The 14,366-nt window shown below is 41.6% G+C and overlaps 1 protein-coding gene across 6 annotated transcripts in view; it reads left to right on the top strand.

The window, feature by feature from the left end:
* Window positions 1-5,871: 5,871 nt before the first annotated feature.
* Window positions 5,872-14,366, top strand: part of ZNF451 (zinc finger protein 451) — a 36,959-nt gene continuing 28,464 nt past the window's right edge. For 3 of the 6 annotated variants that reach the window (XM_085056598.1, XM_085056599.1, XM_085056593.1), the window contains exons 1-4: window positions 6,250-6,387; window positions 6,619-6,702; window positions 12,018-12,101; window positions 13,302-13,427. In XM_085056598.1, coding sequence (XP_084912724.1) covers window positions 6,622-6,702; window positions 12,018-12,101; window positions 13,302-13,427 — 291 coding nt within the window. In that variant the 5' untranslated portion in view covers window positions 6,250-6,387; window positions 6,619-6,621. The other 3 variants (XM_085056596.1, XM_085056595.1, XM_085056597.1) reach the window with 3 other exon arrangements.

The following is a 14,366-nucleotide window of genomic DNA, read 5'->3' as shown; positions in this document are numbered from 1 at the left end:
AGGAACCAGCTGGCAGTCACACAAACCCTATAATAGCCTAAGAAGGAGGAGGGGAAGGCACAGGTTCCCCAGGGAAGTGGTCACAGCACCAAGCTTGACATAGCTCAAGAAGTGTCTGGAGAATGGGGCACATGGTGACTCTTGGGGTGTCCTGTGGAGGATTAGGAGTTTGACTTAATGATCCTGATGGGTCCCTTCCAACTCAGCAAATTCTGTGGTTCTGTGAATTTTTTCTTTGCTGACTGATTTCAGGTTTACAGTGTGCTGACATGGGAAGGAGAGAACCCTTGGGACTATAGCTTTTCTGTTTGAGTGTACTTCCCCCAGAACAGAGAGTACTATTAGCTGAATCTATTTCAAACATGGCAGACAAGCAACTAATGAATCAGATTGGAAAAATGAAACAACATAAAGTTGAAGAAATCTAGCTTGACTTAAGGAGGATTTCAGAACATCTGAGTTACAGGAATAAGTTAGAAATAATATTACTGAATAACACCGAAAAAAATCTGAAGATCTGAAGGTTATCAGCCAAATATCCCTAAAGGGAAGTGCTGCAAATCTAGCTGTTCTAGAGCAAGGCACTAATTGGCACTTTGGAGAAGACACTTGTGTGGGCTGGAGTACAAATTAAGTGATTTGCTATCCTTTTTCATCTCTCATACCTAACAATTCCTTGTAGATAGAATCAGAATGAAAGCCGGTATGAAATACGTTAGTTCTATCTCATGTTATTAACTACCATCTGTAAAATGTAACAGAAGGATGTTTGCTATTATGTAAATTTTGTATATGTATTTGTATGTACAGCATATATAATATTGTATATAGGTAATCATATTTTTGAAGCGACTTTCTATCAAATAAAATGAAACATTACTATGTCTGAGTGCTGTTTTATTGTCCTCACTGTCTTCTGGCCCCTTTCTTCATCAGCCTCTGTTGTACACTCTAATATGCAAGGCTGGGGTTTTTCTCTCACTTGATTTTTGGTTGTTTTTGGTTTTTTTTTTCCCCATTAATAACTGTTCTGAAGCTAGCTTCTGTAAAGATTGTCATTTTACCTGGGGAAGAATTTGGTTCACCTTACAAGGGCACTCCTTCCTGAAAGTTGTCACAGCTGATGTTGGACAGCTGCAGCTGTTCTGCAGTTTGGGAGGTGTTGAAGCACTTGGGCAGGTAGACAGAGCTGAACGGGAGCAGCTGCTCTCCCTGTGGCAGGTGAAGCACTGCAAACACCACTGTACTTTGTGCTTTTCTATTCCGCTGGCTTGGTAAGTCATCAAAAGAAAACCAGTGAGGCTGGGAACTCATCACAAACAGTATAGGAGGATTTTCATGGTAGAGTGGAGGGCCTGCTCCTAGGCATGAGACATGGAGATAGGGGGATATTCTGGACAAAGGGAACAACATAATGAAGGCGATATTTTAATATTTCACCAATGGATAAAAAGTGAGCAAGCTGCAAAAAGACTCTTTCCTCCTCATACTAAAGTATAGAAACAATGTTATCCTTCTGGATAAAAGAAGATAAATAGCTGTTACACAACTATACCATTAACAAAAGGGCCATATTTCTTGCAGTATGACCAGAAAGGAACAAAATACAACTGGTTTTTCAAAATGACCCTGACAAACTCTGAGAACACAAAATTGAAGACTAGATAATCACAGATTAGAAACTTCAGAAGTAACAGACAGGGAGATCAGAACAGCATAATGCTGCTTCTCAAATTTGCATTAAAATTTTTTGTGATGTTGATTTAAAATTAATCAGTGATATGTAAATGTATGGTGTTTCAAAGTGTAAAATTTTTCTCATCTGAGTGAGAGAGGATGCATTATTTGTAGTCCTCAGAATGGGAGAAACTGATGGCTGTTACGGGAGAAACTAACAGCTGTACTGGCATTAGACTATGGCATTTAGTAACTGGTGATTTACTACTGAAAAGGTAAGCAATACTAAAACTAATTATTTGAATTATTTATTTCTATTACTGCATATTGGATTGAATTTGAAAGTTACCGGGGAAAAGAATTTGGTAACTATTTATCATGAAGTGCTCTGAAGAACAGTTGCTTTCTAAAGCAGGAAGAGGAAGAATATTGAGATATGTGAAGAATGGGATAAAAATCTGAAAAATAATAAATCAGGGAGATTAATGCATGTCAAGTTCATGTCCCCTGTTATTAGGGTATATAGATAGGAGTAAAAAAACCCAAACCACCAGACATCTAAATTTTCTAGATCAAGAGTAAGTGGCAGTATGCCATGTTGATACAAGAGGGAAATCAATGGTTATAAAGGCAATCAATGTTTCATTTACTTAAGCAAGGAGAGAAGAAAGAATGTTGAAATATGTTTGAATTAGAATCATAGAATTGTTCAGGTTGGAAGGGGCCCTAAAGATCATCTTGTTCCAACACCCCTGTCTTGAGCAGAGACGTCTTCCATAAGACCAGGCTGCTCAAAGCCCCATCCAGCCTGGCTTTGAACACTTCCAGGGATATGACATCCACAGTTTTTCTGGGCAACCTGTTCCAGTGCCTTACCACCCTCTCAGTAAAGAATTTCTAGTATTATTTAATCTAAACCTACTCTATAATTAAGGGCACATACTGAATATGTGGAATTAGTTGCTAGAGAGCATTTACTGAGTTTATAAAGACAGTCTGCTCCAACAGAGCTTCCACATCCTTCATGATATCTAGACTTCATTTGGAGCTTTGTACTCAGAGATCTCATGAAGATCTCACAAAAACCCCTGCTTCTCCTTACCTCGCCTCCCCTACCCTCCCCAACAAGCTCTGCAGAACATTCCAAAGCTGCCCCAAAGTCTGAAAACCATTCTTTATCAGAATTAGATGAAATGCGTAAATTTTGGAATTCAATTTTGTTAGCATATTGGAAATTATTGCATAGCAATTCCCTTACTATTTCTTTTCCCTTAACTAGGTTGTGTACATACAAGGAGGAATTTTGGACTGGTCAGTGCAAGAGTAAACATTTACATGAATGACTACTGAAAAATTCATATTTAAATGAGCATCATTTGCATAGGGTCTCAGAGTTTGGAAAAATAATGCCAACTTGCTGCCCTAGTAACTTTTTACTTCAGCTTCTCGTATTATATGTTCTTAAGAATGAAAAGTTATCAAGTGCAAATGCATGCTACAAACAGAATGACTGCTAACAACGTTCTGTTAGCAAATTTACATTACAAATGCAAAATATTAACATTTAGGCAGCAACAATGACTTCCTAAGTCAAGTTTCCATCATTTTAATAATGAAGTAAAACTAGACAAATCAGTGTTGTTTATACTGTCCAACAAGAGCAATTAAATTACAACTGTTAATGAGTATGTAACTGGTATATACAACTAGCAGCTCAGTCTATCTTCTGTCATAAAGGTGTTTTTACACTCATATGGAAGGAGGCTTAAAACTAACAGTAGTAACTCTGTGTTTTCAAGAAAAATAAGTGCACTAAGTAACGCTTACAGTACATGATACCTTAGCATTGCTGATAGTTGTTTATTCTCCTGCATAACACCAAAATTTAACCTGCAACTCTGAACTCTTACTCTCCTGTGTTTACAGGATTTGATAAGCACACACCAGCAAAGTGCTTTCAGGTATGCAAGCAGCTCTTTTATACTGACACGCAACTCATAGGTGACATTTACTATGTTCAGCTTACTCAAAGCCAATACATTGAGTAAAGATGATTCATCCTCATTTTACTTTGGGTGGCAAGAAGTAACTATATGAAGAAGCAGGAGAGCAGTAGCAGATAAATAGCAAGAATCATGGGCATGGAGGTCCGAGTGATGTTTTCTCAATCCTGGCAGTGAGGATGCACTAATAGGACAAGTCAATACTTGTTGGCAGAACCTGTGTTGGTGACAAGGATCTGAGTTGTATGACCATGGGACCCTGCTTGCAAATCATGGTCTGACTGACAGAGATGAGATCTACCTCACTAAGCAGGGCAAAGCTATTTTTACCAGTAGGATCACTGACCACATAAGCAGGGATTTAAACTAAGAATTAAGGGAGAGAGTAACCAGCAGCTTTGTGGGGGATTGATGGACACAGAAAATATCAAAGGGCATGGAGTGATGTGATGTGGACAGTACACAAAAGCAAGAAGATGAGGCTTAGGAGGGGTCACCAGTCCCTTTCTAGATAGGAGCAGCCTCATGTTCGCAAGCCCCGGTCCTAATGTGGGAGTTCAACCATTCAGATATTTGCTGGAGGGACAATACGGCAGGATGTAAGTAATCCAGGAGGTTCCTGGAGTGCAGTGGTAACAACTTCTTCCAAGTCATAAAGGAGCCAACAAGGACCAATAAGGAGGAATGCTTTGTTGGACCTGTACCCATGAGGGGATTGTTGGGAATGTGAAACTCACAGCAACCTTGGCCACAGTGACCATGAGATGGTGGAGTTCAGGATCCTGAGGACAGGGTGAAGTATAAAAAGCAGGCTCACAACCCTGGAGAGAGAGTTTTGGCCTCTTCAAAGGTCTGCCTGGAAGAGCCCCATAGGTTATAGCCCTGGAGGGAAGAGGGGCCCATGAAAGCTGGTGAATATTTAAAGATCACTTCCTCCAAGCTCAAGAGCAGTTCATCCTGGTGAACAGGAAGTTAGGCAAAAATGCCACAAGGCCTGTGTAGAGGAACCAGGAGCTCCTGGTCAAACTCAAACACAAAAAGAAAGTGTACAAGGGGTGGAAGCAAGGATGACTAACCTGAGAGAAACGCAGAAACATTGTTCAAGCATCCTGAGATGAAGTTAGGAAAGCTAAAGCATGACTGGAATCGGATTTAGCTAGGAACGTCAAAGACAACCAGAATGGCTTCTGTAAGTACATAGGTGACAAAAGGAAGACTTAGGAAAATGTGGGCCTGCTGCTAAATGAGACAGATTACCTGGTGACACAGAACATGCCTCAGTCTTCACTAACAAGATCAGCCTTCAGGAATTCAGATCCCAAAAATGTGGGAAAGGCTGGACCAAGAGAGATGCAGCCTTGGTGGGAGAGGCTCAAGCCAGAAAATATATTAGCAAACTGGGCACATGTATGTTAAGTCTATGGCCCTGACAGGATGCACTGACAAGTACTAGGGTGCTGAGAGATGTCATGGTGAGATCACTCTCAATTATCTTTCATGGGTCATGGTGTCTGGGATTGGTGCTTAAGGCTTCAGGAAAGCAAATGCCACCTCCACCTTCAAGAAGGGCAGGAAGGAGGTCAGGTAGAACCACAGGCCAGTCACCCTCATCCTAATCCCTGGGAAAGTAATGAAGCAGCCAACCCCAGTAAGCACTCCCGGCCCTCTCAGTGACAAGAAAATCACTGAGTTGTCAGTATGCCATTACCCAGGTGAAATCAGACTTGACCAGCTTGACAAACTTTTATGATAAGCCGACCCTGGCTGGCGATGAGTGGAACAACGGCTATTGTGTATCTGGACTTCACTAGTGCCTTTGGCAGTGCCTCCCGTAAGATCTTTGCAGATGCTGGGGCTGGATGCGGCACCGTGTGCGGTGTCCGCGCACCGGCTGAGCAGCGCGGCGGAGGCAGCAGGCCCGCAGCCCGGCCCGCCGAGGCGAGGCGATTTTCCCGCCTTCCCTCCCCTCGGCCGCCAGCCCCAATGGCCGCCCTTCCTCCTCCTCCTCTTCCTCCTCCCCCGGAAGCGGCGTGCGGCTTTTCCCCCTCCGAGCAGGAACTCCCTACAGCCCACCTGAAGGCGGGCGAGGGGAGGCCGGGAGAAGGAAAGACCCCCAAAAGAAGGAAAGAGCCCGGAGCGCCGGCCCGGGGGGCGCGCCATGGCGCTGCCGCGGTAGCGCCGGCACCTGCCATGGGGACCGCGGGGCGGAGCGGCGGCAACTCCCGATCCCAGCGAGCCGTGCCGCGCCCTCGCCCCGCCCCCGGGTCGCGGAGGAAGCGGGGACACGGCGGCTCGGGGCGTTGTTGCCCGCGGGAGCCGGCGGCGGGTGAGCGGGCCCGGGAGCGGCGCGGGGCCGGCAGTTGCAGCGCAGCGGTCGCGGGCGAGGCCACAGCGAGCCGCAGCACGGCCGGCCCGGCGTGCGGAGCCCGCAGAGCCCGCGGAGCCGTGTGCCGCGGGGCCGTGCGGCTTCGCGAACGTGAGTCAGCAGCGCAGCCTCGCTGTTGCTGTGGAGCAGGGAGCTCAGCCCTCCGCCGCGGTCCTAGAGCGGCCCAGAGCAGCCGCAGGTGCTGCGAACGCCCGCGCTCGCCCGCAGCTGTTACGGGCCAGCCTCGGCCCGCTGGGCTCGAGCTCGGCTCTCGCTGGCGTTTCAGGCTCAGGCATGTCCTTGGGCTGCTACACTGCAGCTATGGCTGCTGCAGGAGTGTAGGTATTGGCATGCTTTGTAGATAAAGCCGCGTTTTGCAGATTTGGAAAAATGCAGTACCGTACTTCGAGTCAGAGTCGTTTATCACTTATTCTGGTGTCGTTGGTAATGGAGAGTGAAACTTGTTGAATACAGATAGACTGCGAAGCTCCAGAAGGTGTAAAATGGACAATGCTGTCTAGTTAAACAAAACTTACAAAATGAAGTGATATAGTATGTTTTGTTTCTGTTTAGATAATGGAGTCTCATAACTCTGACAACATTCACGAGAGTAAATCATCATCCTCTGAAAGTGAAGACGAGATTGAGTTCATTGGAGTAAGTAAATCTTGTGCTGGAAACACTGCTTGTTGTAAAAACTACACTATCAGTAGTCTAGTAAACAGGAGAGGGGTCTTCATTTACTCTGTTGATGATGATTATATTTTGATGTAAAGCATTGCTGTTGAATATAAAGATAATTTCATTTGTGAATGTTTGTGGCAGATAACAACTCGATCTTAAAGGTTTATGGTCCCTTTCTTGGAAGGGTATAAGTAGATGTCAGTTGGTCCTGTAGAGAAACTGTGATCTTGAGTATACCAGTAGGTGAAGGGGAGATAGCAGTGGTCACTGAGGCATATGAGAAGGTACTATAGATAACTTTTCTGGTAATCATATTGCATAGCATTTTCCCACTCAAGTTAATAGAGTACATCAGTGCTCATTCTGCAAATCAGTGTCAAAATCACTGTACTCAATTTAGAAAAGGAAGGAAATAGGGGGTTAGAGGCCTTAAACCTCTTAAATTTTGAGGGACTCTATATTGTAAAACACCTAGTCTAATGCTGATACAGTTTGTGTGAATGTAACTTTAAGACACTTACATCTGTTGGATAGCCAAGAGAAGAAGAATGTTTTTCATGCTGCCTGTGCTCTGGCCTCAATCTGTCATCAGTGAAGTGGGGCTGGATGGCAGGGCTACATAGAATCATGGAACTGTTTGGGTTGGAAAATCTTATTTTGTATTGCTGAGTCCAGCCATTAACCCAGCCCTGACTAGTCCACCTCTAAACTGTGTCCCTAGGAGCCACATCCATACATCTAAACAGCTTTTTCTTGAAGGACCAAGTCATGTGACTAAGGTCAACTGATTTACTGATGCCACTGTTTTTAGTGGCATTTTTTTGTAGATTTGTCTAATTTTTGAACAAAATGTTGAATAATAACTAAATTACTCCCTTCCCATTTTATATGGTGTTCAATTAAAGCTGAAGTTCATCATACAGACTTTTTCTGCAGGGATATTTTGGTGCTCAAGTATGAAGGATAGGTGGGTTTTTTTGCAAAAAGTATAAGTAGTTGATTATCTCTGAGACTTCTTAATCTTTTTGTTGATTTGGGCAAAATTAATTAATGAGTTCAAAGTTCGTTATATACACACAAAGATTCATGTGCATCTGCAGAGAAGGACTTGGGGTCGGTGGTGGATCAGCTAGCAATATGTGTTTGCAGCCCACAAAGTCAAGTGTGTCCTGGGCTGCACCAAAAACTGTGGCCAGCAGGGAAAGGGAGGGGATCCTGCCCCACTGCTCTGCTCTGGTGGGACCTCACCTGCAGTGCTGCATCAGCTTTGGGGTCCCCAGCACAGGAAGGACATGGATCTTTTGGAATGAGCCCACAGGAGGGTCACCAAGATGATTAGAGGGATGGAGCACCTCTCCTGTGAGGAAGGACTAGGAGAATTGGGATTGTTCAGCCTGGAAAAGAAAAGGCTTCAGAGTGACCTAATTGCAGCCTTCCAGTACATTAAGGGAGCCTACCGAAAAGGTGGAGAGGGGCTTTTACCAGGAGCTTATAGTGAGAGGACAAGGGGGAATGGCTTCAGACTGAGTAGGTTTAGATGAGATATTAGGGAGAAATTATTTCCTGTGAGGATGGTGGGGAACTGGAACAGATTGCCCAGAAAACTTGTGGATGCGTCCCCCCTCTCCCCCCACCCCTTTCTGGGAGTGTTCAAGGCCAGGTTGGATGGAGCTCTAAACAGCCTGGTCTAGTGGAAGGTGCCCCTGCCCTTCCACAGTGGCAGGGGGTTTGGGATGAGATGATCTTTCCAACCCAAACCATTCTTTGATCCTGTGATCATGATTGACTAAGCTTCATTATCTTCAAACTGGGCAATGAACAAGGAAGCTAGTGTAGCTTGGAATGTGTAATGATTGAAGGGCTGCTGGAGCAATAAGAGCAGTAACTGAAATAGAACCGAAACAAAAGAACTAAAATCAAGACTTCTGACAATCTTTTTCTTTTTTTTCCTTGGCATTGCCTGTGGATAATATTGATCCTCTGTGGTCCCAGGGACTATTGCTTCCAAGGGAGGCTGCTGTATATGTAGGAAGATGACTCTGCTCAAACTTGGTACAGGTTTTGTATTCTGGGGTGAGGAGCGTACTATTGTAATTGATGAATATGAGGGGAAAGGTGTGTGACCCTGGCCATCACCTAATATCAGCAATGTGTCTTCAGTTCTCTCATTTGCTCCTCTGAGTGAAGGTGACTTTGGACTTTCAGAAGGATTTATAGACTACTTGGCTAGCTTTAGATCATCATTTCCGTATAATAATGTGTATAACTGGAAGCTTATAGTCTTCATAAATGTTATGAATGGATGTCTCCTGATTATCTGCGTGTCTTAAAGACACTGTGCACAAGATGGTACTGTAGAAACTGAATTAGGGAAGCCATTGAGGTGTCCCAGCCTATGCTCAATTTTATAGAAAACAAGTTGTGTTTTGTTTTTTTTTCTTGACAGTTAGATGTGGCTTTGGTGTGGGTTTTTTGTTCTTCGATTTGTTTTTTCTTTGTGGTTTTGGTTTGTTTTTTATTTTTCTATTTCATTCACTTGTACTAGGATATTTGAATTCATACTGTGGGACTATGCTTTTGCTCCATCAGATAAGGACTTTCTGCCAATGTCTGCTGCCAGAGATTTTTGGCTTTTATAGTTCGATTCACCCTCATTTAGGAAACTTAAAACTATTCTTTCATGATTTCTCACCTTTTAGCTCTTCTTACAACATATTTTGTCTCTTTAAAATCATTACATTTTGAGTTTTGCATACCACTAGAGAAACACAATTTAATCTACAATACAAGCTGTTACTCCTACTTTCTTAAGCTAGGATGGTCTTGCCCCCATTTGGTTTACTTGGGAAGGGTAAGGCAAGAGTGAAGATGTTCACAGGTGTAATGCTCTGTGAATAAGCAGACAGATAATTCAAGTTGCCACAGTTGGCACCAAAAGCATTGGACTTGGAGGAAAGTTAGTTAATATACAAAATCAAGTGATTCACTAAAACATGGTAGTTACCATGTAAATATTTTGCTTCCTTTTCCCCTAAGGTGTTAAATATTAGATATTCAGACTGAAGTATTTGTCTGTCTGGCTTTCAGCTGCATCACAACAGGAACTGAATGAAATGGTAGTGGTGTTGGGAAGCAATTGTTTTATTTTTGCTGGTCAGTTAGTCAGTTCTCAGCACTCTTAAAGGTTGGAAGTCTGCTGGGACAAAGATTTAGAACACAAATAGTACAACTTGTGTCAATTTTGTAAAATTTATTTTAATGTAAACTTATTCTATAATAATGAGTATGTTTACATATGTATAGACAATTATGCTCACATAATTGCTTGTCAAAGATAAGTTTGTAGTCGCATACATGAAAGCTAGATTCATGTTTCCTGTATGCCAGTGTATGTGTAATTATGCAGTTAATTGTGCTGTTTAAGGAAAATTGTGCTATTTAAGTATTTGGTCTGAATGCACCTAAAGCTAAAAACAACAAACAAAACACCTTGCATGATGTGTCAGTGGACAAGGTATCTGTTAGCTAGGCCTCATTATCCAAAGAATGAGTGAAATGAGGAAGGGCAGGAAAGAGAGACCACAGTTTTGGGCTTTTGCAGAAAACTTTGGGAGGCAATAAAAATGAGGTTCACAGAACTTCTTCAGAAGAAACTGTCCTTTACCAGTCACCAGTTAAACAAATTTGGTTGTATTAACAGTTCAATTTGGTATTTTGCATAGCACAGTGAGATTACGGTTTTGTTGACTAGATGCTGATGCTTCCAGGCAGAACTATGAATAACAGCAGAGATGCCACAGCTGTCTCTGGAGACTTAAAAACCTAGAAATTCTTCTACTCACAGAAGTAGCTGTGCCTTTTGTTTGTTGCTCAGTGGCATGGCTGTTTGTTTGGGAGAAGAATGCCTTTTGAAGATTATTTGGAGAAGTAATTTAGAAGTGGAGCATGTTGAGGTTTTGGGGTTTTTTGTGGTTGGGTGGTTTTTGGTTTTTTTGGGTTTGGTTGTTCTTTTGGGTGAGGGGTGTCGTGTTTCTTTGGTTTGTTTTTTTTTTTTTTTTGTTTTGTTTTGGTTTTTTTGAATGTGAAGCATCTGCTGGTAAGATGTGAAGAGTGAGCATCTCTTAATGCTCGTAAATCTGAATACTTTGTGTCTTTCTGAATGCCAAGTATGCCAGTATAGTCAACTGTTCATTGAGAGCTTGTCCATTGTTGTTTCTTCTGTAGTCACAGGCCAAGATACTACTTACTCCCCTCCTCGTCCTGTGGGGAGTTACAATGAGTAGGATGAAGCTCTCTGATCCTCAGGTTCTTAACTCCCCTTTAGTGATGGAATCCTCAGGGTTGGCACCATCTTTGCATTACTATTTAGTTCAACAAGCTGGGAAAAAAGTAGTTAAAATGCTCATAACTCAGTTTGTCTCGTGTGGAGGTGAGCAGTACACAAAAATTGCATAGAAAAAGGCACTGAATTTAGAATGAAAAAGAACATTAAACGTACAGAAAATATTTATACAGGTGTAATGTTATTTGTGTTAAATTTATTATTTTGATCACTTAAACTTCTAGGCTTGAAAGCAAGTTACTCTCCATTTCAGCTGTCAGTTTTGGAAGTTTTGATTAGTTGCTGAACCCTGGGAGTAAGTAAACACAAATAAGAAAAAACCTCTACCGTTGGAGAAGGTGCAGCTGTTAGCATCAGAACTGAACATTTCAAATCACATTATTGAACTGATTGGACAGTCAGGTGGTCTGCGTGTGTCTTTGAACTTCTACTTGCTAGCACCAGTTTAATCAAGATTTAATTTCTTAAACGTATTGCAGAGGTTGTCAGTTTCTACAGAGGCAAATCTACAGTGGATTTTTTAAAATATATTTTATTTAGAAAGCCATGTTATCTTTATTTATTTAATCATAAAAAGTTAAGCACTCTTCTGGGGTAATTGGAGGCTGGCAGCTTGATTCATAGAAGCTTTTGTCATCTGTCCAAGATTTTATCCCTCTTCTCCCCAGTGAGACAGTAAACTGTTTGTGCCTGGCCAGCTGAACAGCTTTACTGCCTTGAAAGGTGGAAGAATGTAAAGAATGAGATGCAGAAAGAGCAGCAGAGAGGATCCTATGCTGCTTTTCTTTCTGCTATGCCCATGAGGCAGTAGGTCTTCCTAGCCTGCCCTACGTGGTTGATTGTTAATGCTTTGAAGAAACTGCCAATATATGGCAGAGATGGTACATTTTATATGTGAGGAAGACAATTTAAAGCTTTTGTCTGTGTTTTTAATGTTTTTTTGCAGGAAGGACCTTTAAGGCCTGTCCTTGAATGCATTGATCTTGTCAGCAGTGAGGATGAAGAACCTAACAGCAGTTCTTATTTTCTTGTGAGTATGTTGTAAAGTATTTTAGGACGTCTTTGTTGAAAAATACTAATTGGCCTTCTGTATTTTTTTGTATCAGTTAGTCTTCACAAAAGCCTTGTTAGACGTGTTATTACCAAGTAATAAATAAATAACCAACGTTGAAGTATTTTGGTTTTTCTCCCTGCTGTTGAGTGAAAAGCAAGAATGCCAACACTTCACTTTTTCCAGAGCCATTTTTTTAACCTTGAAATGGACTTGGTACTTTTATTTGTCTTTCAATCATCTTAATGAGTGTGTGGAAATAAAAAGTCACTTTACATGCAACGTTGGAAGTCAGGGTGTCCAGTTTCTAGCCTGAAAACATATCTGGCCTACTACCAGGCCTTTTCTTTCTAAAATAACTTTTTAGGAATAATTTATGAGTTGAATGACCTTATTCCAGTGACAGCCTGGTTTTTGCTCAGCCTAATCCTTCATAATCCATTCTAAGAATGTGTAAGTCAGAAGCAGGCTCATCAGTTTATCTATCCCCCAAGCTTATTCTGCCTGCTTGCAAGGCCTTTGAAAGGGACATTGATAAACCCTACTAGAGTTGGTTTTGGCAGCAGTGACCATCTTTTAACTTTTGTTTTCCTGTGTTGCAGTAGAAGGGTGTTTGTAATATTTCTGATTCTTAAGGAAAGGTGAATCTTCTGTGCATGCACAGACTGACACTATAGAAATGATTTCTAGAGCTGATGGTGGAAGGGAAGGAAACTACAGTATATGGCCTATCCCTTAGACTAGAAAAAGCTAATGACTTGCCTTTCTGAAGATAGTAGGCAGTGTTAGAGCAACAATGATAGCAGTTCTCAGTTTTTTAGATGGGAGGGTGTTGGCTTTGAAATCAGGAGTTTTTGTGTACTCAGAAGAACTTAATTAACTTTTCATTTGTTGGAGATTTCTAGGACACCCAGCATAGTCATCCATGTTCTTCTAGTGCTTGGTGAGGCTAATGTTTATGTTGAATTGCTCTGAATGTGTGGAGGGGAGAGTTGGTTTTGTTTTTTAACAGAAGTTACAGATGCTGGTAAAAAGGAAGAGAAAACTAGCAAGGTAGCTCATGGAACTTAGGATAAGTTCTTTACTGAATTATGTTGTGATGCTTGGGCATCACATTTCACTATATTAGTGTCTGTTACTTAACAATTACCAAATAATAGTTTAACTTTCCAATTGTAGAGAAATACTAAGCGTAAGGATCACATTGACTATCAGAAGGAACGAGTTACGTCAACCCTGGATCGTTTGGCACGACACGTTGAAGTAGAGAAACAGCAAAAAGAAGAGAAGAACAAAGCCTTTAAGGTATTGGATGTGGGGGTTTTTTGTAGAATTGCATAATAGAGGCCTTGTAGTCACAAGTGTCTTTGTTTTCACTAATTAGTAAATAAAAAAATTGGTGAGGCATACCTGGAGCTAGCAACTAGATTTCTGCTTCTGGAGCATTGTGTGAAACACAACATGGACTTTGTCTCTTCAGTGGCCTTTAACTGATCAATTTTCTAGACTTACTGCAGTTCCTAAGGGGGGAAAAATTAAATTAATGAAAACCATTGGCAGAAATTTGTTCCCCTGTTTGTATATATAGCAGAGGAACCTTAGAATCAATTATTGTGATAATCTGTTTTCAATTAATTGAAAAATAACAGCTACCATAAACACCGTGCAGCAAGCCTCCATATTTACCTGCTTTCGTCTGAGATTTTTGGGAAGCTGTTCACAATATTAAATCTCTGTATCGGGTAGTATTTTATAATTGGATAAAATTTTCAGTGTTTAAGGCATAATTTTAAAGTTGAGTCCTATTAGTTGCACTTTGCAGCCATTTGAAAAGAGTGTACTTTTTACTTTTATTACAAACTGGGAGATACAGTCAGTAGGCTTAATGGTAAGGCTGCTTTCAGTGGGAGCTGGACATCTTGAAGGAATGGGATTACAAGAACTTTGTGAAATTGAACAAGGGCAAATGTAAATCCAGAACTGGTGAAACATTCTGATTTCCAAGCCTAATTTTCTCAACACTGTTATCAGCTCTTAAAACTATACAATTGTATTATAGTTACAGCTTGTTATATAGTCTACAGTAAACTATACAACCATACTGCAACAGACTAAAAGGCTAGATTAGATATAGTCCAAAGGTGTAGCCTTGAAGTTTGGAGGCCTACATCCCCCTTCTGTCTCCTCCACTTCGAATTTGGCACTCTGTTTATGTCTCTACATACAGTTTTTCAACTGTAGGGT

The sequence above is a fragment of the Lichenostomus cassidix genome, chromosome 3, assembly GCF_008360975.1.
Source record: "Lichenostomus cassidix isolate B80296 chromosome 3, HeHo_3.0, whole genome shotgun sequence".
Lineage (NCBI taxonomy): Eukaryota > Metazoa > Chordata > Aves > Passeriformes > Meliphagidae > Lichenostomus > Lichenostomus cassidix.
Note: the sequence above shows the minus strand (reverse complement) of the source record. Positions and strands in the feature narration are given on the sequence as shown.